Source organism: Chelonoidis abingdonii, chromosome 23, assembly GCF_003597395.2.
Source record: "Chelonoidis abingdonii isolate Lonesome George chromosome 23, CheloAbing_2.0, whole genome shotgun sequence".
NCBI classification, from domain to species: Eukaryota; Metazoa; Chordata; order Testudines; family Testudinidae; genus Chelonoidis; species Chelonoidis abingdonii.
Genome location: NC_133791.1, coordinates 362,250 through 384,135, shown reverse-complemented (window position 1 = coordinate 384,135; position 21,886 = coordinate 362,250). Strand labels below are relative to the sequence as shown.

Genomic DNA, 21,886 nt, shown 5'->3' with positions numbered 1-21,886 from the left:
CTCGAGATTACTTGCAATCGATACATTTTTCGTGGTCTGCACTCTTAAGAGCCCGCGGAGAGGACTCTGTAGGTGAGAGTTTTGCATTTTAAAAACTTGATAGTTTCCTTAATGCTTGTGATGTAATAATGAACATTCTGTAAACAAATATCAGCATCAGAATGAAGTGCCCTCTATTCTTCTTTATTCTTTTGTCAAGATCTACATATGGAAACTTGAAATTGGAGCGTTTGCTAGGTTTCTTCTTTGCGAGATGTCCCTGTGGGTGCTCCACTCCAGGTGAAGGTGCGTCCCTGCACTTTTGCTCTGAGAGTTTTGCAGCAGTGCCCGTACGTGTCGTGCACGCACGGTACCTGCCTCACGCACCGTTGGCTCCTCAATAGTGTGTGCGCGAACAGGACTCTTCAGTTCCTTCTCAACCATCCCCGGCCTGAGACGGAGCTCAGCAGTCCCATTGAAAACCTTCATTTTTTTCAAATAGATAGTAGTTTAAATTAGTAAATTAGGTTAGTTTAGATAAGTTACGTTTCAGTTGTTACCCTTTCGGCCTGTTTCAAAAAAAGAAAAATTATATCCTGTAGCTTAGAGGTAGTTAGGAAAATGCCTGGTTCGCCAGGTATTAAAAGATGCACGGTGTGCAGAGAGGGCGATGCCTATCTCAGATGGACATGCTCAATGTGTCCATTATCTGGGGGAATCTAACGTTCCCCAGAAATGTGGCCATTGCAATAAACTGAAAGCTAGGGCAGAAAAAGATACTCATCCTAATGGAAAAGTCCCTCAGATCAGCCTCTGACCCTGGACAGGAATCTTCTTCTTGCCAAAGGTCACCAGTCTCCTCACCGCCTAGATCAGTGGTGGGCAACCTGCGGCCCATCAGGGTAATCTCATTACGGGCTGAGACACATTTCGCTGATATTGATCATCCATAGGCATGGCCCCGCAGCTCCCAGTGCCCACGGTTCACCATTCCCAGCCAATGAGAGCTGCAGGAAGTGGTAGCCAGCATGTCCCTGCAACCCACTGCTTCCTGCAGCTCCCACTGGCCTGGCTCCTCTAAGGACAAATAAAATGGTGAAAAAGCAGCCAGCTGCCTCACTTCACAGAGAGCAGACCACCGCAAAACGTTCGCTGACCAAATTGCTCTCATTGGTGCCAGCTGTTTTGTGGCTCAGCACCGTCTGTGCGGCAGCCGCAGCCGGCACCAGCCGCTCAGGTGCCAAGGTTAATGGCTCTAAGTTGCCTGCTTCCACCACAGCACCATCAATAGCACCAAAGGAGACAGTACCAACACCCACTCCTAATCCCAGGCTGCAGGCTAATGCTCCTAACACAACGGCGCCACCTCAGTTTACTTCAACACTGACTCCGCGCACTGCGCCACCACTCCATTTGGCATCCTGCCCTTGGAACTGATGCTCTTAGCACCATTCCGTTTCCTGCATCATAAAGATTTGGTGTCTCCCCAACTCCAGAATCCCCTTTATTAGGCACCAATGTCTCACCGGGGTCCACAGTACTGCACCATGAGCTCTCTCCAATACCATCACAGTTTTCCAGGGATGAAGATAATAAGGTTGAAGGGGTATTCTCCTCACACCATTCTTCCCTGGTTGGGACTCTGATTATTGCTGGACCACCACAGTCCTCATTCTCATGATCTACCACCTTGTATGGTCGCCTATGGATGGGACCACCAGTGTCCTTCCACGGTCACTGGCCATACTGGAGTCCCTGGGGTCCCTATAGAAGGAACCATAGCAGGTGCCACAGCCTACATAGGGAAAACACCATACCTTCACCTACACCTTTGGAGGCTGTAGCGGTGGACAGAAGGGAGGAATCCATGATTCAATAACAAGAGAACACGGCTCCAGACACCTCTCCAACCAATAATAATTCATCTCCTCACCAGACAAGGCTATTATGCCTCCACCACCAACCACTGCAAAAGACTTTATCCATTTTCAGGACCTGTTCAAAAGAGTGGCTAATGAGCTTAAGATTGCTCTGGAGGAAGTGTTGGAAACTCAGCATGACTTAACCGATATCTTGCAGATATCTGCCTCCTCCAAGATAGCTTTGCCCATTAATGGAATCGTCATGGAACCTGCCAAGACAGCATGGCAAACTCCAGCTACAATACCCCCAACCTGAAAGAGGACGGTCCAAAAACATTATGTTCCCTTGATCTGAGGTCCTCTTTTCACACCCAGCACCAAACTCGCTGGTAGTGAAAGCGGCCAATCAAAGGAGCAAACAACACTTTTGGTCCACTCCTTCTGATAAGGAGAGTAAGATGCTGGACCTGTTTGGCCGCAAGGTATACTCTTCTTCTACACTACAATTTCGGGTGGCGAATTATACAGCATTACTTGCCAAATATGACCACAGGAATTATGGCAAATTTATGGAATTTATTAATAACATTCCTGAGGGAAACGAGACGACAATTCAAATGTCTGGTCTCTGAAGGACAGATGATTTCACACATGGCTCTATAGGCCACACTGGATGCTGCTGATACAGCTCCCAGGTCCACTGCTACAGCTGTAGTCATCAACTGTATCAACAACCTAGATACCCGTCTTACACACTGCAACACCAAAGACCATGCAACCAACAAAAATAACAGAGGCAGAGACCACAGCGACAACGCCCTCCACCACTAGCGGTATCTCAACCTAGTTCCTCCAGTAAGCAAATTTGAAATCTTGGTTGAGGGTCAGGAAGACCTCTCACCCGTTTCAGCACTTACACCATCCATCCAGCTTTTTGGAGCCCGTTTGCTCCCATTGTATCCCAATTGGGTGGCTATCATCACAGACAAATTGGCCCTGGAAATCATCAGATTGGACTATACCATTCCTTTCCTGTCTATACCCTCCTCTCCACCCTCCCACTCCCTCTTCAGGGACCCTTCTCACAAACACTTGCACACCCTCTATGTTAGGAGAGCACTGTCTTTCTACTTGGACAGGACCAAGCCATCTAGAGTCTCACTGAAGCTTTTTATCTCCATAGCATCAAGTTCTAAGGGTAACTCCATATCCACTCAAAGTATCTCTAGATGGATATCCAGATGCATTCAACTATGCTATCAATTAAAAGGCATACAACCTCCAGCAGGGATGACGATGCACTCTACCAGATCCATATTGGCATCAGTAGCATTCCTGCACAACGTTCCCATTACATTTATAGGACCGCCACCTGGGCCTCTGAACGTACCTTTGCTAAACATTCTGCTGTCATGCAAGGCCCTCAGGCAGATACTCGACTTGGGCGAACTGTGCTAGCAGTTGCTTTTCTGCCAACTCCAAAGCCCCTACCATCCTAGGCGGGTACTGCTCTTCAGTCACCTGGAGTGGAGCGCCCGCAGGGACATCTGAAGAAGAGAAGGTTACTGACCTTATGCAGTAACTGAGGTTCTTAGAGATGAGTGTCCCTGTGGGTGCTCCACTACCTACCCACCTCCCTTCTACTTCAGAGTTAGGGGCAGACTCCAGGGTAGAGAAGGAACTGAGGAGACTGGATCGCATATGTGCTATTGAGGCGCTAACAGCGTGCTAGGTAGGCACTGCGCATGCGCAACCTGTACTGGCACTGCTGCAAAACTTTCTGAGCAAAGGCTCAGGGACGCACCTTCACCTGGAGTAGAGCACCCACAGGGACACTCATCTTGAAGAATCTTAGTTATTGCACAAGGTGAGTAACCTTCTCATCACATTCAATAATGAAAATAAAGACCCAGATAATTTTGAAGGGAGAGAGATTCGGGGGACAGATCATTGATGTCAGTGGAGCTATGGCAAGTTATACCAGCTGAGGATCTGCTCTTGGGATTTTAGTGTGGTGCTCTGCAGCGGCTAGAAGGTTCCGTGCTACCTGTGAATGGAATTTATTTAACATAAGCATTCTCTTGTTGTTGTTGCAGTTGGACTGTGTGTGCATGTACACACCACACAGTGCACCAGCACTTGTACACACACTGGATTAAAAAAATTAATTGCAATTAATTGCACTGTTAAATAATAGAATACCAATTGCAATTTATTAAATATTTTTGGATGTTTTTCTACATTTTCAACTATATTGATTTTTATTATAATACAGAATACAAAGTATACAGTGCTCACTTTATATTATTTTTATTACAAATATTTGCGCTGTAAAAATGATAAAAATATTTTTTCAATTCACCTCATACAAGTACTGTAGTTCAATCTCTATCGTGAAAGTGTAATTTACAAATATAGATGGGTTTTTTGTTTTATAACTGCACTCAAAACCAAAACGATGTAAAACTTTAGAGCCTACAAGTCCACTCAGTCCTACTTCTTGTTCAGTCAATCGCTAAGAAAAACAAGTTTGTTTAAATTTATGGGAGATACTGCTGCCTGCTTCTTATTTACAATGCCACCTGAAAGTGAGAACAGGCATTCACATAGCACTATTGTAGCTGGCATCACAAGGTATTTACGTGCCAGATATGCTAAACATTCATATGCCCCTTCATGCTTCAGCTACCATTCCAGACGACATGCTTCCATGCTGATAATGTTCGTTAAAAACATAGTGCGTTAATTAAATTTGTGACTGAACTCTTTGGAGGAGAATTGTAATGTCCCTTGGTCTGTTTTTATCCCACATTCTGTCCATATATTTCAATGTTATGAACAGTCTCAGATAGATCATAGACTTCAAGGTCAGAGGGACCATTATGATATATAGTCGACCTCCTGCACAACGCAGGCCACAGAATTCACCCACCCACTCCGGTAACAAACCCCTAACTATGTCTGAGTTATTGAGTCCTCAAATCGTGGTTTTAAAGACCTAAAGTGTGCAGAGAATCCTCCAGCAAAGTGACCTGTGCCCATGCTGCAGAGGAAGGCAAAAACCTCCAGGGCCTCTGCCAATTCTGCCCTGGAGGAAAATTCCTTCCCAACTCCAAATATGGTGATCAGTTAAACCCTGAGATGATGACCCAGCATATGTTGTTTGATCTATTAACACTGTCACTGCAGATTTCACAAAATGCAAAGAAGGTACCAATGTGAGATTTCTAAAAATAGCTACAGCACTCAACCTAAAGTTTAAGAATCTGAAGTGCCGTCCAAAATCTGAGAGGAATGAGGTGTGGAGCATGCTTTCAGAAAAACTCAAACCAGCAACAAAAAAAAAAATCAACCTTCTGCTGGTGGCATCTGACTCAGATGATAAAAATGAACGTGCATCAGTCTGCTCTCCTTTGGATTATTATCGAGTGGAACCCGTCATCAGCATAGATGCACATCCTCTGGAATGGTGCATGAAGGGACATCTGAATCTTTAGCACATCTGGCACATAAATATCTTGCAACGCTGATTACAACAGTGCCATGCAAACACGTGTTTTCACTTTCAGGTGACATGGTAAACAAGAAGCGGGCATCATTATCTCCTGCAAATGTAACCAAACTTGTTTGTCTGAGCAATTGGCTGAAGTAGGACTGAGTAAACTTGTAGGTTCTAAAGTTTTACATTGTTTTATTTTTTAGTGCAGTTATTTTTTTGCACATAATTCGACATTTGTAAGTTCAACTTTCATGATAAAGAGATTGCACAACAGTACTTGTATTAGGTTAAAACTGATACTATTTTTTTTGGTTTTTTACAGTGCAAATATTTGTATTAAAAATAAACAGAAAGTGAGCACTGTACACTTTGTATTCTGTGTTATAACTGAAATCAATATATTTGAAAATGTATAATACATCCAAAAATATTTAAATAAATGGTATTATATTATTTAACAGCTTGATTAATTGTGATTATTTTTTAATCACTTGACAGCCCTAATTTTTAGTTTATATTATGAGGTTTCAATATCTTTTTAAAAAAAAAATAAAAAAGGCAAAGGGAATGTGTTCTCCCAAAGAATTACCTGGATTAAATATAACAGATTTCCCAGAGCAGGTTGATATTTTTTGGGTGGGATTTATGTAAGAAAGCTGCAGATCTCAAAGGGCCTTATTTAGTCACTATTATTTGGCTACATTACTGCAGCAGTGATAACATGCTATTTCAGAAGGAACTGGTGGTAATAACGTACAATTAGTAGCTCCTTTCATCCCAAAGGAACCTTGGAGAGATTTCAGCTATACTGAATCTCTGTTGCTCTCTCCTAAACATATAAAAGGTTGACCTGGTCCTTTGTTTAAACTTCCTATTAACCTCCCACGTGCAAGTTTTGTTCAGAATACAGATGCAGGTTGCAGCTACAAGACACTCACAGAGAGATGTGACCCCTTCTCCCATAACTCTGAGGAGCTGGTATTCATAACAATCAGGTCTTCCTGAACTGCTGTACTGGTTAAATTAGTGTCTGCTTACAACAAAGGTTCTAGCCTGTTTTGTTGGGCAGAACAAGCAAAGTTACTATAGGAAACAAGCAATAATAAAAGGAATAAATTCATTTATGGCAGTAGCCTTTTAAAAACTTCATCCCATTGGTTATGTGTGGTTCTTTGCTTTTGGGAGGGTATATGTACCACGTGATGTCAATTACTCTGGTAAGTACAACTTCTTTATTTCATATCTGAATGACCAACCCCATAAAATGTACTCTGTTGCTCTCTGCAAGCCAGTCCTTCTCCCAGCAGTTCAGATACAGCCTCTCCCACTCTTGTGCACCAAGGTTCTTTTAATAAAAGCAGGAAATGTATGCTATGGAGCAGCCATTGCATTAAATACCCAATTTCTTATGTGTCTTGTAGTAACATTAAGAATGGGTGAAATGTTAGGGGGAGGGGGCAAAGCCCTCTCCTGAGTAATCCGATGTAAGGATAATGGAAGAAAAATGTCATGTGGGGTGTGTGTCAAGGTGGCTACAATGAAAGTTTCCAAAGTAATTTTGTTTCGTTTACCTTTTGCAGGGGCTGAATGTTTTTGGAGCACAAATGTGTATGCTAAATTGCAGACCCCATGCTCTGGGGTGTCATTCTTATTGGGCCTTTCTGTCTTTTTTGTTTTGCAATCCAAATGAGATATCTGGAAAAAGGCAAGAGCTCCCATTTCCCAAATTTCACACAAGCCAATTCAGCTCTCAGAGCAACAGGTAACTGACTAAAAAGCCTTCTGTGGCTCTAATTCACCCTGTTCTTTATATTACTGACCTCCAGCATTGCCAGAACTTTTTTGCTGTAAACTCACTGACTCATTGAACATTTCTCTGGCTGGGCATTATAGAGTAATTTTTATGAAATAGCTTTGCCTTACGCTTTACCCATGAAGCTATCGTCTGCTGTAACTTTTCTAAGTGGGCCTAATTCATTTGCTCACAAATTCTCATTTGAAATTTGAGGGAAATACAATACAAACTGCTGCTGGCTTTTAGGGCTGTTGCTCACTACATTGCTTCAGCACATAACAATGCAACTTCCTTAATGGTATTTGAATAAGTAATAAAATCCAAAGGTCATGAGAACTGTCTAGCTGGGGCACTTTAGGAGCTGTAGGTTTGTTTGTGATCTTTACACTTCACAGGGTCACAACTCAAAACCTCTGTTCTTCACATTTAAAAGGACCTCACAGTTAACTTACTAGAACACCATAAAGGGGGGCAGTGATACTCCCTGTCATCCTGGTTTACTCAATCCAGCTGCCCTTCACTCACTAGTGAAGAATGACCCTGTACCTGGAGGTGGCCAGCATGGCCTCTGGCCAAAATGTGTGATTCAGAGGTCTCCAGTGGAGCCTTTGACACTGGGGCCCTACCTCACACAGATACACAAGAAAATAAATTCACCTTCTTCCCAATTCTGTGTACCTTTCACATGGGCCAATGCAACAGCATAACAGCTCTTCTTGATGGCTACATGTGGGGCAGCGCTCCAGTGCCTCAGACTACAGAGTTCACATTTCAGCACCAGCAGGTCTTTACTTGAACAGCCCTGTCAGCCACATCACAGCACTAAAAGGCACTTTCAAAACTGCCCTTAACTAATGAGAACATGCATATAGAGCTGAGACAAGCTACAGCCCCCACCTAAAACTTTGGCCTTGTGCTACTTCTGCCCATGGCTGCCCTGACTTAAGGTGCAGACACAGTGTCAGTATTCTGCTCAGATCTAGATGAATGATCCATGCGGAGATCAGTCATTTACTGGGGCAAATGCTGCCTTCATTTTATAAAAGTCTGGTGCAATTTTTTACTCCTGGCAGGTTCAAAGGAAGGGAGCCTCCACAGACCTCAGCCCCCTTTCCCACCTGAAATTCAAAGTGGAAAGAGATGAAACAAGGTGCAGAGAATGTCTTGGCTAGTTGCAGTAAGGCAGCACCAGCTATCGCTCTCTTGTGCGCTGTGTGAGCAGCACTGCTATTATGAATTTCTATTTACAGGGGTTATAATTTGTCAAGGAATCCATCTTGGAATCACATTGTTTCAATTTTGGAATTTTAGTTTGTACTTTTTTTCCACCGAGTGCTAGTAAATGGAAGATAGCTGGCCTGTTCCCTGTTCTAGCTTATATCACTGTAAAAAACATCATCAAATAAAACTGGCACTAATCAAGAAATGCTTTTTGTTTAATTATGGAAGTATTAAACTGGAGTAAAGGCTGCTGCTGGTGACAAGAGTAACTACTTTCCAGAGGGTTTCTGAAGGACTTGCATTGTGCACTTTTTAGGCAAGACTTCTGAATGAACTACTGGACAAAAAATCATCAGTTCAAGAACATTAACTCAAGTTCACTTGAGAGCAGTTCAGAGCTATTTGGTCATTAAATATTTTAAATTCTATATAAGAAAAACATGTATATGTTTTGTCTCAAACATAATTTTAAAAACAGCTCAGAATGGATCTAAAGAAGACCTTGACTGATGCTGTTTCTTTATTTTTGCACTTGGCACAGGGCTGGAGAAAAGAGAGATCTTTGTGCCATCTCTGTTCTACCCAAACTTACAGGCCTGCCCAGTCCAACTATAAAAAAGAGCAGCCTCAGAGGTGCTTCAGTTTACATTTTAGCTGCACTGAGCCAGCCAAGAACAGCCAGAGCCTACTCTACTAGAGCCAGGCCCCTTTTACTGAGGAGCAGTGAAGAGCACAGGCAGAGCAATTTTAGTAGCTCTATGTTGGCCAAGGAACCCCCTAGTATTGGGATATTTCACTTGGCCCCTGCTTTTCTAAGTCTGAGTTAAAGATAAAACATCATCCTTTGATTTAATCTTCTTGATTGCTGTCTGTGTTACCACAACTTTGACACTGTTTAGGAATAATCTTTGTATTAACATGCAGTACGTTATAAAAATAAATGACTACCGGTACAAACATACGCTCTCCTATCCCCTTCCCCTTCCCCTTCCCCTCCCTGCTCACACAGCTATTGACTGTGTGGGAAAATTTAGCAAATTCAAAAAGTATTAACTGCCATCATCTTTAAGTCATTTTCCAAATATTGTGGAATACAAGGTTGTGAAGCACATGCGGTCTGTGAATGTAATTGTGCACACTGCAGCATCTTTCACTAATGAACAAGCCATTGTTTTGTATTTCATATATGGGAAACTCAGGAATGGTATGTTCTTATGTTTAAGCAACAATCAACACTGCAGTTCCAAAATTTGTACAAGCCTACAGACCTAGTAACTAGTACAGGACTCATTTGACCAAGAAAGGTGTTGCATATTTGTGAACAGGATCTGTACTAGTGCAAATATTGAATGCTACAGTAATCAACTTGTATTAGCATGCATATTCCAGTTAAACAGGTATGCACCAGTACAGATGTTGCATGTCCTAGGTTGAAGTTGCCAGCAAAGCATGTCTTGCATTTTTCCAGCAAAAGTGTGCTCTGTTAGTGTAGAACTTGCATGTTGAAGTGCTAGACATGGATACAGCATGTATCAGTAAGAGCCATAGCTTACCAATCGTGCATGTTCTCAATGAGACCTATAGTAATAACAGGTGAATTTTATATTACAGTAAGAGGTGCAACCGAAAAATGCACAAGTTGCACTACCTGTCCTGCATCGTAGGTGATATCTTTTGTATATGTGTGATTAGTCTCAACATAAAATGTGAACTAGTGCACATCTAGGGAGAAGTAACTTTACACTTTCCTGCTGCATGGAAAGAGAGCTTAAGTTTTAACAAATTAAGAATATTCTGAGTTTGTGTTTATTGTGTGTAAGTACAGTATTATAAATTCCCTCTACTGGTTCTGAATACGTATATCCTGTAATACACGAACAGGACCACCAGATAATTAGCAGAACCACAGTGAGCTGCAAAGAGAGAATAGGGAGTAACCTCCATAGGACACAGAATGGAGAATTCCTCTCAGGCAACTGAAGTGAAATTCTGGATCTATTGAAGTCAGTGGGAGTTTCACCATTGACTTCACTGGAGCAGGATTTCACCTTAGGCCCCTTACAGCAGAAAGGAAAAGCTAGCCTTTAACATGTCTTTCAGTGCAATGATACTTTGACTACACTACAAAATTGAATCATTGTTTTACAGCAATGGGGCTCCCTGAATCTGTACTGGAATGGTTTAAATCCTAGTGTCAGTCAAAACAGTTTAGTGTTTCAGAAAGTGGGAGTGAGATGCCACTTTCAGCCATAGTTCATGTTGTTAGTGTAGCCAGGGCTTCAGAGTCATGCCACACGTGATGAAATACTGCAGACCCTATTTTCATTTTTGATCAACAATATCCACACTCTATGTCCTCCCAAGCATGGAATTCTCAAACACTTCAGTAAAATAAAGACAATTAGTAATGTTCTAAATGCATGCATACTACTCGTGTGATTCATTCATTCATTGCTGGAGCCCATGTCCCCCAGTGTCACAAGCTTACAGGACGTCCTAAATGCTACAGCTCTGATTTGAAATTGAAAATACAGTCACTGGGCAAAATTCAGAGATGATGTGTAAGTTTGTAGTGGTTACACATCAATATGTAAGTATAAAGGAGTCCCTTTGCACAGAGGGCCAAAAGATAATGTAGTGGTGGATACCTACTTTAATTTGCACTCTATTAGTTGCTCTTTCTGCTAAGCGCCTCTGTTCTATCCCCATAGCATCTCAATTATGCTAACCTATGGCTCTGTTACATTCATTGATTTAGTTGGATGCCCTTATGCCCATTTAAAGACAGAGCGGGTGCAAGGATGTTTTGTGCCCTAGGCAAAACTTCCACCTTGCGCCCTCCCTGCCCCCAAGGCAGTCCTCCACCCTAAGGCGCCCCTGCCTACGGCAGCCCCCCCCCTCTGCNTCGGCCGCCCTGGTCGTCGTCGGCATTTAGGCAGATGGAGCTGGGACAGGGGGATGCGAGGAGGGCCGCCTGCAGCAAGTAAGGGGGAGGGGTGGCACACAGGGGAACTCCACGCCCAAGCTCACCTCTGCTCCGCCTCCTCCCTGAGCATGCTGTTGACACTCCACTTCTCCCGCCTCCCAGGCTTGCAGCACCAATCAGCTGTTTGGTGCCACCTCCCCATGGCAGCTCCCCCCCCCCTCTCTGCCCTGAGGTGCCCCCCTCCCCCCGCAGCTCCCCGCCCAAGCTCACCTCTGCTCCGCCTCCTCCCCGAGCATGCTGTTGACACTCCACTTCTCCCGCCTCCCAGGCTTGCAGCACCAATCAGCTGTTTGGTGCCACAAGCCTGGGAGGGAGAGAAGCAGAGCGGGGTGGCATGCTCAAGGGAGGAAGTGGAGCTGGGGCGGGGAGCGGTTCCCCTCCGTCCCGTGCCCCCCTGCCCCTCTACCACCCCCCACCAAATGCTAGCGCCCTAGGTGACCGCCTAGGTGGCCTAATGGGTTGCACCGGCCCTGCTTGCAGATGTGAAACTTGAAATACTTTTTAAAGCACCTCTGAATCTATCCCCTTGTAGTGTCTCTAGGTCAATTTGCTTAAGAAGTTAATATACTAACAACCGCGGATGTGCTCTGCTAAATCCTTCTACTTTGGGTCATAATCACAACCTTTTGGGGGAAAACTACCCTCAGAATAACTGAGCAAGGACATGCAGAGTCAGGCATGTTTTTTCCACATAGATGTGTTTCTGTATATAGTAACTTATTCCAATACACACTGCATCTGACATCAGATTTAACATGCTGTTCATTCTGAACTGGAGTTAATGCATTTTGATGGTTCATAGAAATGAGTCTATGACTAGCTAGAATGTCTAAAATTATTTTACTAAGTAGTGTATATTGTAATAAAAAATAGTCAAAAGCATATGGGTTATATAGTCCTAAAGAGCTACTTCAACTCCAGTACAAAAAAACTATGCAGCTTTTTGGTGACATTGAATGCTTTGTTTGACCAAGAGTTAGACTGAGCTATACAAAGTGGAGACAAAAGCAGAGGTATACAGAACTGCATTAACAACTCATTCCCTCCCTAATGATGACTGGGACCCCAAACTCTCTCCCTTGAAGCTGGGTTCATTACTAAGCAACTTGATAAAGCCTTGAGAGTTTGATAGCCTAGATCAATTCTAGATGGCTGCAGTTGTTCATTTAGTCACTTTAAGGAAGCCTCGGTGAAGTGACATAGCAACAAAAATCAAGAGTATGTTAGCCAAGTAGCAGCCTTAATGGGTTTCCAGGCATGACACAAGTCATTTAATTTGTTTAGTTTTAAATTTCCCATACTTTCATAGTTTTACTAAGTTACATAGTTTAACTAATATACTACAGCTTTGTAAATAAGCACCTAGATCCAATGGTGATAGGTGCTACATAAATCAATGAATTCACTTCCATTTCTAAAGTTCTTGCAACTGTAGCATCTGCATGCTCTTTACAGAGTTAGTACTCCATGGAGAGACTGTGTCCCTGACTGGGGATTATGAAGATACAAATAAATATATCCTACAAATATCCAGACTATGCAGATACTGATAGTCAGACTGAGACAATAAATTGAAGTAACGTATCTGCTTACACTGATGCCAGTATAAAGTCCATACACACATGTAAATTCTATTAATCTAAGGTACTGTATAAATTAAGTAGAACTTTGCCATGGAAGTCTGGAATAAATCTGTTCTCTCCACAATGCTGGATGCAGCAGCATCTGCCCATGTTCAGTGAAAAAGGGGCAGCACAGAAAGTGCATGTTGCTCAAATTATCTGGTACATGAGGCAGCAGCAGAAAAGCAATTGATGAAAAGCAGTCATAAAAGACAATTAATTAGATAAGATGATTTGATAGTAGAATGAATTTGGGTATTAAAGATGTCCAGAAATGGGTTGCAAAAGGTGAATTCTTCCTTCTGAATGAGTTTTTTCCTCCCCTTCCCTGGCTCCCAATTGTTTACTATATCAGGAGGTTCTTTCTTATTTGTACTCCTGAGTTTTCTTAAGGTGATGGCTACTTCATACTGGAAGTTGTAGCAAGGGATCCCTTTGACTTTTGCCTGTTGAAATTCTTTTGGAATAGAAATGTTATAGAGGGCCTTTTTATTGTTTCAGAGTGAAAGAATTGAAAAAGGCCAAGGAACTTGAAGATACACAGCAGCATCCCGTAGCAATGTGACATTGCTTTTCAGACTGTTTTCATTTTCTGTTTTTAGCAGAGACATGCAACAACAACAAAAAACCCACTGCAGTTCTGGGAATCTCAGCTGCAGGATTTTAACAGTAATGTTTTGGTCATTGCATTTGCACTTTCATGGACAACTTTTAATTTGTTCAGCAAGACATCTTGGAACTCAATCTTCTGTTGGATCAAGGGAAAAAAGACACCAGGAGGAATTTGTGAGTTTTATCATTCTCTCCAAAAGAAGCGATTAATTATCCTTTTCATATAGGGCTGTATTAAAACGTGTGGAACTGTACAAATATTATACCAAAAATATTGTTAAGAAAAGGTGGGAATGCACAAGCAACACAAGAATGCTATTCCTGCACCTGTCAATCATCTCCAAGAAACTGAAGCTTCAAGAGTCAGTGGAGGGGCTTAGATCAGTAAATCTTTATTGGGTACATGCATTCTCATTTCCTTTGCACTTCTGTCCTTTCTTTTTATTTGAATCTCTCTACAGCACACTTAATGCAACTTTTTAAATCTGCAGGTTTTTAATACATCCCCTGGAAATTTAGAGTGGGTTGGCATATGAGGCAAACGGGTAATGCATGGGAAATAAAGAGAGCAGCTTGAGCAAGTTTTTAAAAGTTCCTTTTTTGGTATTTTTTCTAGAACCTGCAAATATTTCAAGGGTCATGTACTTATTCTCATATTCAGCACTTTATTTTCTGGCCTTACTTTTAATTATTTACTTAAAACAGTTTGTAACGTATGTAGCGCTCTTTTTTTTAAACAGTAATTTTGTTGTTCTGAGCAGTCACGTACATATGTTGCCTGGACATTTATACCACCTAAAGATCAGAGTGGTGCTCCATCCTGGCCAGTAAATTTCTTATTTTGGCTATTTCATCAAAATCTGGGCAGTTTCTGTATATATAGAAGGTAGAAATGGAAAATGAGAAATAATATTTGAAAGGGAATATATTGATTAATTACTAAATATTTTATTCACAAAGGGTCAATAACTTGGCAAGATAAAATTATTATTTGTATAGTTTTGTCTGAGCGAAAAGAGTGTGGATGTATTGTTTGTACATATTGTATATATTAAAAGAGATATGTGCATGAATTCAAGAAAAAAGAAATGAAAAAAGCAAAGCATTAGTGGCTATGGTCTGTAAAATGAAACAAAAACTTTATTTCACTATAAGAAACTTTATTTTAAATGTTCATTAGAAGAACATTTTGCTAAAGCATGACTAAACTGCAAAAAATAAAAAAAGAGCTACTGTATTTAGACTTAGGAAAAAAGGCAGAGTAACTTTACTAAAAAAGGATATGTTTACATTTGATTTTGGCTACCAGGACGTTTATTTTATTTTATTTTATTTTAATTTTTTGCCAATGGTGCCAAGTAATGTGAATGCTAATATTGCTTAAGAAAATTAAGTTACTTTTGCAAAGCAGATAATCATAAGAATACAAAAACGTATCTAGCTTAACACCATACACTCACTCCAATAAAGAACACTTAGAATGAACATAAACTGAAAAAAGAAATAGTATGAAAGTAGAAAATATGTTTCACATTTTCATATCTCCTGCTGGAAGTCAGAAAATGTAATAAAAATGCACAAAAATTTAAAAAAATAAAAAGTAAAACTTAAAAAGATGCAAACTGGTCTTGTAGGGGTGTCATGGTATATTGCTATTTCCACATAGTGAGGAGCCAAAGAAATCAGATACTTTTAAAATTGAAATACTAATTAAAAATTGTCATGAAGTTTAGACAATAGGGGCCTGAGCTTAATTACATTAGTATATATCAGGAGTAAATCTCCTGAAGTCAGTGCAGTTACTCTGGATTTACACAAGTGTAGCTGAAATCAGAAATTGCTTCTGTGACTTTATGTTGCTAGTACCAGTTTAAAATTTCCAAATAGTTGGTGTAAATTTTACATGGTTAGTTTTGGAATAGTTGCTCTACTTGATCCTGGCCACCAACTAAAATGTTTCAACTCCAGGCTTTTTGTGAAGCCTAAAAATATTCACAAATGAGAAGCTTTTAAACTGGTGTCTTTAAAAGAAGGGTAAACACAAAGACTGTGGCAAAAAACTGGGGTCAGTGCTCTTGGTGCCTTTTCTATAATTGTACCTGGTTTTTAATTACTTCCTTTCACTGCCAGCATTGAATTACAATATATGCGCATATAGCTCTTTATCAGAACTCTGTACATTTGTGAACTGCTGCTTTATGACCTGATTCAATAAAAAAAAAAAAAAATTGTCTGGCTCCCACACTGTGGCAGCCTCATAATTTTCATATATTTTATTGAAATGGAACCTTACACATTAACTATTCCACACACAAATAATGGGAACGGAATTTGAAAATAAACTCCTTTGGAATGAACTGGAATGCTCTGTATTAATACTGGAAATACTCTGACATTTTGAAATATAAATGTTTGTCCCATTGACTGGCATTATGACAAATATAATTGGTCTTTTCCTAACAAGAGTAATGACCTCAGTGAAAACATTTTAACCCCTTATATTTGTACTTAAATTTTCAGTAAAATACAGAGCTATTTCAAGTTACCCTTCCAGATCCATGGGCCTGATGGTGTATCTACTGATAAAGACCCTGATACAGCAAAATATTTACACATATTCTTAATGTTAGCCATATGAGTAGTTTCATTAACTTAATGGGACTACTCACATGCTTAAAGTTAAGTATATCCTTAAGTACTTTGCTGAACAGGGTTGTAACCTTTCAGTGAATGTGACCACTAAAAATGCTCTCCCATTGAAAAAGCTTTTTTGCTTACCCCTTTCTTGACTGTGGAACTTATTTCTGATAGAAGATACGTAAGTGCAGCTTTCTTGGATAATCGGGATTCCCAAGTGCCAGGAGCAGGACCTTCTTCTGCCTCCTGAATATGGAATTGCTCCTTTGTGTAACATGTTTGACATAAGTAATACTGTGTGAAAGAAATAAAGAATATAACATGAACTCCCTATATGGTTGCACGCTTACAGCAGTTCCACACAGTAGTTGGTGCCCAACAGGGGGTCCCCAAGACTTGCATGTAAAACTAGTATAGATGTCTCTTTTTTGTAAGTTTTATTTTTGTAACTGTGCATGTAAAGCATCACTGAATCAATGGATCTGTTGAAGAACTCAGCTGCTGGAACCATGCAAAATGTTTTGAATTGCCCTTAAAATATGGAAAATGTTTTCTGAATGCTTTATATTCTTTCTGCTGTAAATTAAAAACAAAAAATTTCCCCATACTAAGTGTATTTCTTTTAACATTTTCTCTTCCATTTTAATCAAGGAGCTGAAGATTCCTCAAGTAATTATATATATCCTTGTAAAGTATGGATCTCTGTCACACACTTAGAAGACCTACTTGTAAACTCACATAGTCTCTTAACTGACTGAATTTCAAAGGCAGACATAATTTTTTAAACAAATTCTGCTTCTAGTGTGTGTACAGCTCCCCTTGGACTCAATGGGATCCATGTACTCATGTGAGAGGAGAATGTGGTCCTTAAAATCTATAGTTAACAACTATTTCAAAAGAGGGACGCTAGGAAATAGGAAACACACTTATCTAATCAAAATTATCAACGAGTGAAAAACTGGAAGTCCACTTGGACCTCTCAGCCTGGGTATTGATGATGTATATTATATAGTCACAGGCCTGACTTTTTTCTGTGGTTTTTAATGTATGCTCTTCATCAGGCTTATTTCATAGAAGGGACCAAAATAATTTCTAGACCACATCTTTTAGAAAAACATCCAATCTTGATTTTAAAATGGTCAGAGATGGAGAATCCACCACAACCCTTAGTAAATTGTTCCAGTACACCAGTACATATCAGAGCTATATTTGGATTTCAAGTAGTAAAACTGACTTAGCCTTCAGATTCAGGCTTTCATGATAACCCCAAGGTGCATTATAATTACTCAGAAATGCACTGCCTATCACAGCTTATTGTTTTAGTTTAAGATGTTCTAAATTCAGCTCAAAGACTCTCATCATAGTGTTCGGCACCTACCACATGGGAGACTCAGGTACAACTCAGTGGTTCTGGCGTCTTGCTTCCGAGTCTGGCAGCAGGAGGCAAATGCTATGTGAGGCGCCTTTTCCCTTTTTTTTTTTTTCCTTATTCCAGGGGAAAAGAAATGTTCTTATGACAGTTAAACCAGACTTTACAGCAGAAAGGTAACCAGTTTCTCTGACTCTGGGCTCCCCTCTTGTTCACATCACAAATGACAATTTTTAGCAAGATGGATGCAATTCACAGAAGCTTAGAAAATCCAACTGTATTTAAATTTGTGGGGCAAATTCCTCCCCTCTCTAGCACAGTGGTGGGCAATGTGCAGTCCACATGGGTAATGCGGCCACTGGGAGCTGCAGGCGGCAATGTAAACACTGTCTGGTGGCCCGCCAGTGGATTACCCTGACGGGCCGTATGCGGGCCATAGCTTGCCCACCACTGCACTAGCTCCTCTAAAGCTAATAAAATTCAGCAGAGCCTTATGCTGAGATTAGAATCTATCATAATTTATTTTAAATACTTCATGAAATGCCTGGAATAAATCATCATACAAATACATTTGTGAATTATTTGAGCAAACATGTAAGATGATAGAATACCAGTAAAAAAAGATGTCGTCTAATTTTTTGGAAAATAACTCAAAATTGAGCAAATAAATTATTCAATTTATATTATGATAAATTCCACTAGAGATGAATTTGGCCATTTTTCCCAAGTATCAGAGTCATACTGAGAAGTGCAATTCTGTGTGCACTTACAAAATGCTGACCAGGGGAATAGTGAGTTTTCCATTAAACAACAATGCTCCTTCAGAAAAAAACAATGAAATATTATATCCAGGAAGATTATAAATGCACAATTTTTATAACTGAATAAAATAAAACAGAACACAAGAAAGTAGGAAGAAATATTTGGCCAGCACCTATCCCAATGGGGCCCCAATCCTGATCAAGACCTCCAGACACAACTGTAACACAAATATATAATAAAATACATTTCATCTAGCTATTTTCAACTTTCTGAGAGCACAATACTTTCTGTACTTCTTAAATAAGGTACTCTCTGTAAAGGCAGAGACTAAGTCCCAAGTTTCCAACAGAATCCATGAGGCAGTGTCTAATAAATTCCAAAACTCTACACAGAGGGACAGAATAAAAAGTAATTTTAAAAGTTCCATGAGGCCTTTAGAAACAAAATCCAAAAAGTCTGAATACTGCATACAGATGTGGTCTCCTCTCAAAAAAGATATACTGGCATTTGAAAAGGTTCAGAGAAGGGCAACTAAAATGATTAGGGGTTTGGAGAGGGTCCCATATGAGGAGAGATTAAAGAGGCCAGGACTCTTCAGCTTGGAAAAGAGGAGACTAAGGGGGGATATGACAGAGGTATATAAAATCATGAAGTGAATAAGGAAAAGTTATTTACTTGTTCCCATAATATATGAACTAGGGGCCACCAAATGAAATTAATGGGCAGCAGGTTTAAAACAAAAGGAAGTTCTTCACACAGCACACAGTCAACTGTGGAACTCCTTGCCTGAGGAGGTTGTGAAGGCTAGGACTATAACAGGGTTTAGAAGAGAACTGGATAAATTCATGGAGGTTAAGTCGATTAATGGCTATTAGCCAGAATGGTAAGGAATGGTGTTCCTAGCCTCTGTTTGTCAGAGGGTGGTGATGGATGAATTAGGAGAGAGATCACTTGATCATTGCCTGTTAGGTTCATTCCCTCTGGGGCACCTAGCATTGGCCACTGTCAATAGACAGGATACTGGGCTGGATGGACCTTTGGTCTGACCTAGTATGGCCATTCTTATGTTCTTAAGTCACACTTAATGCAGAATTAATTTCTGGTTAATGCATTTAACAGGCATATAAATGGCTTTGAACCAGAGCTGGATACTGATGTAATATAGCAAATAATTCTTCCTGTCTTTATAAAGCTATTAGAGCACACACACAAAAAAATCTGTTGTGTAAAAGTGTGTGTCATTAATCTCATGATTAACCCATTCAACATATGATAGTAATCAGAGTAAGAACAGTTCCAGGTCAGAGTGTGGCATTTGGATTCTACATTTACCCTAAATTTGCCAACCACCATAGGGGGAATGCAGGGTCCAGTCGTGTGTCCATTATAGTAAAGAAAGCTTTGCCATTAACATCACCAGAAACAGGAGCAGGCCCTTAATGATGCAGTGAATGAGACTTAGGCACCTTTGAACATTTTACCCCATTACAATCCATATCCAGCACAAGAAAAATGTAGAGGTCAATAATAAAAGCTACAATTAGTTTGTCCCAGAAAGTGAATGAGTTAAAGTCCCAACCTCATCCCTCACTTCCTGAGCTGACAGTCTGGGTTCACTCTGGGGAATTGCACAGTCAAGCTCATGAGTGGTAGCTGGACTCCCTTAGTCAGCACCGACCAATTTTTTGAGGCAGTGGCCTGAAGTTGAGGGATGCCACATGCCCTTCAGCTAGAATCAGAATTTGATTTTATGTTACTATTTGCATATTGTGGTAAGCTCCAAAACACTTTAGAAAGTCAATGACAATACAGGAGTGTATCAGCAACTTGCCTGGCTATGCTCCAGATTTTGTGTCACGTCACTTGTCTGTCCCTTAGCCTCTTCAGCTATAAAACAAGGGTGATAATACTGTGCAATGGGGTGTTGAAGCTTACTCAATTAGGTATAAAGCACTTTTGGATCCCCAGCTAGAACGTAGACAGGAAACAAAAAAATCTTTGCTTACTCATGCTGTGCACTAGCCTTCTCTATGAAACTGTTCTCTTACTGATGTTGCCCCATCCTTCCTCCTCTACCATTCTCTTATTAACATCTCCTTGTGTCGTGTTAAAAATTAGTCTGTAAGCTCCTTGAGGCAGGAATCATATCTTTTGACTGAATTAGGAGGCACCTAGTACACTAGTAGGTGCTGTCAAAATAAATAATGGTGATTGTGCTCAGCCAATCTCTCAGTCTCATATAACACCTAGAATATTAGCTTTCTTGAGTGAAGAATTAGGGGACAGTATCCCAGAATTATCCCTTACTCTTTCTTAAAAAATGACTGAACAAACCAGCTCAAATAGACAACAAAAAAACACCCACCTTGTTTTACTGTCTGCTTTAAATAACCTTGTAATGAAAAGCTTACAGTGAAGTCAAAAGCTTGATAGAATGCAAAAAAAAAAAACTGATAAAAGAGCATGGAAAATCCTGAAGTTATATCTTTCAGGGATCACAGAATCATAGAAATGTAGGATTGGAAAGGACCTCAAGAAGTCATCAAGTCCACTCCCCTATGTTGTGGCAGGACCAAGTTAATCTAGACCATCCCTGACAGGTGTTTCCGGAGCTTAACTTTTCTAATAGTCAGAAAGTTTTTCCTAACATCTAATTTAACTCTCCTTTGCTGCAAACTAAGCCCATTACTTTTTGTCCTACCTTCAGTGGAGCTGGAGATTGATTACTGTCCTCTTTATAGCATGCCCTAACATACTAGAAGCCTATTACCAGGTTTTCCCCGTCAATCTTCTTTTCTCAAGAATAAACCTGCCCAGTTGTTTTTTTAATCCTTTTCTAATAAGGGAGGTTTTCTAAACCTTTTATCATTTTTGTTGCTGTCCTCTGGATGCTTTCCAGTTTTGTCCACATCTTTCCTAAACTATAGTGCCCAGAACTGGACACAGCAGTGCCAAGCAGGAAAATTACCTCCTATATCTTACATACAACATTCCTGTTAATATACCCCAGAATCATATTAGCCTTTTGGCAGCTGGATATTGACAACATACTCAGTTTGTGGTCCACTATAACCCCCAGCAGTACTACCAGCTAGACAGTTATTCCCCATTTTGTAGTTGTGCATATAGGATAGGATGTGCTCTTAGAATCTAAAAGTCTTCTTTTGACTGCAATGAGGATTGAAGTCCTGTCAGCACCCTTTTTGTAAGGTGAGTGATTACTGAATTACATGAACTGGGATGAATCTTAGTCCAGTAGGGTAGCCTAGCATTTATAGGCACATCCGATCAGTTGGAATGACTAAATAAACAGATACAGTAGATCAAGAGAAGAGTTAGCTCTGAATTAGACAGTTGGCAAAGAATAATTCATATGATGAATTAACACAGTGGGAGAGCTTCAGCCAGTATCCTGGAATGAAGACAGATGCCTACCTACAGCACAAGTATCATGAACAATCTCTTCATTTGCTGTTTTGAGAAGATTCAAGCCAGGAGAAAACTTTGCTGTTGTGACTTGTCGGTAAATTAACAGTTGTTGC

General features: G+C 40.5%; 1 protein-coding gene across 7 annotated transcripts in view; it reads left to right on the top strand.

Moving 5' to 3' along the window:
* Nucleotides 1–16,818, top strand: part of CAMTA1 (calmodulin binding transcription activator 1) — an 871,256-nt gene extending 854,438 nt beyond the window's left edge. For 4 of the 7 annotated variants that reach the window (XM_075060206.1, XM_075060205.1, XM_032763753.2 and 1 more), the window contains 2 exons: nt 6,921–7,102; nt 13,466–16,818. In XM_075060206.1, coding sequence (XP_074916307.1) covers nt 6,921–7,102; nt 13,466–13,529 — 246 coding nt within the window. In that variant the 3' untranslated portion in view covers nt 13,530–16,818. Of the gene's footprint in view, nt 1–6,920; nt 7,103–13,465 lie in introns of those variants that run through there. The other 3 variants (XM_075060207.1, XM_075060208.1, XM_075060209.1) reach the window with 2 other exon arrangements.
* Nucleotides 16,819–21,886: the final 5,068 nt, after the last annotated feature.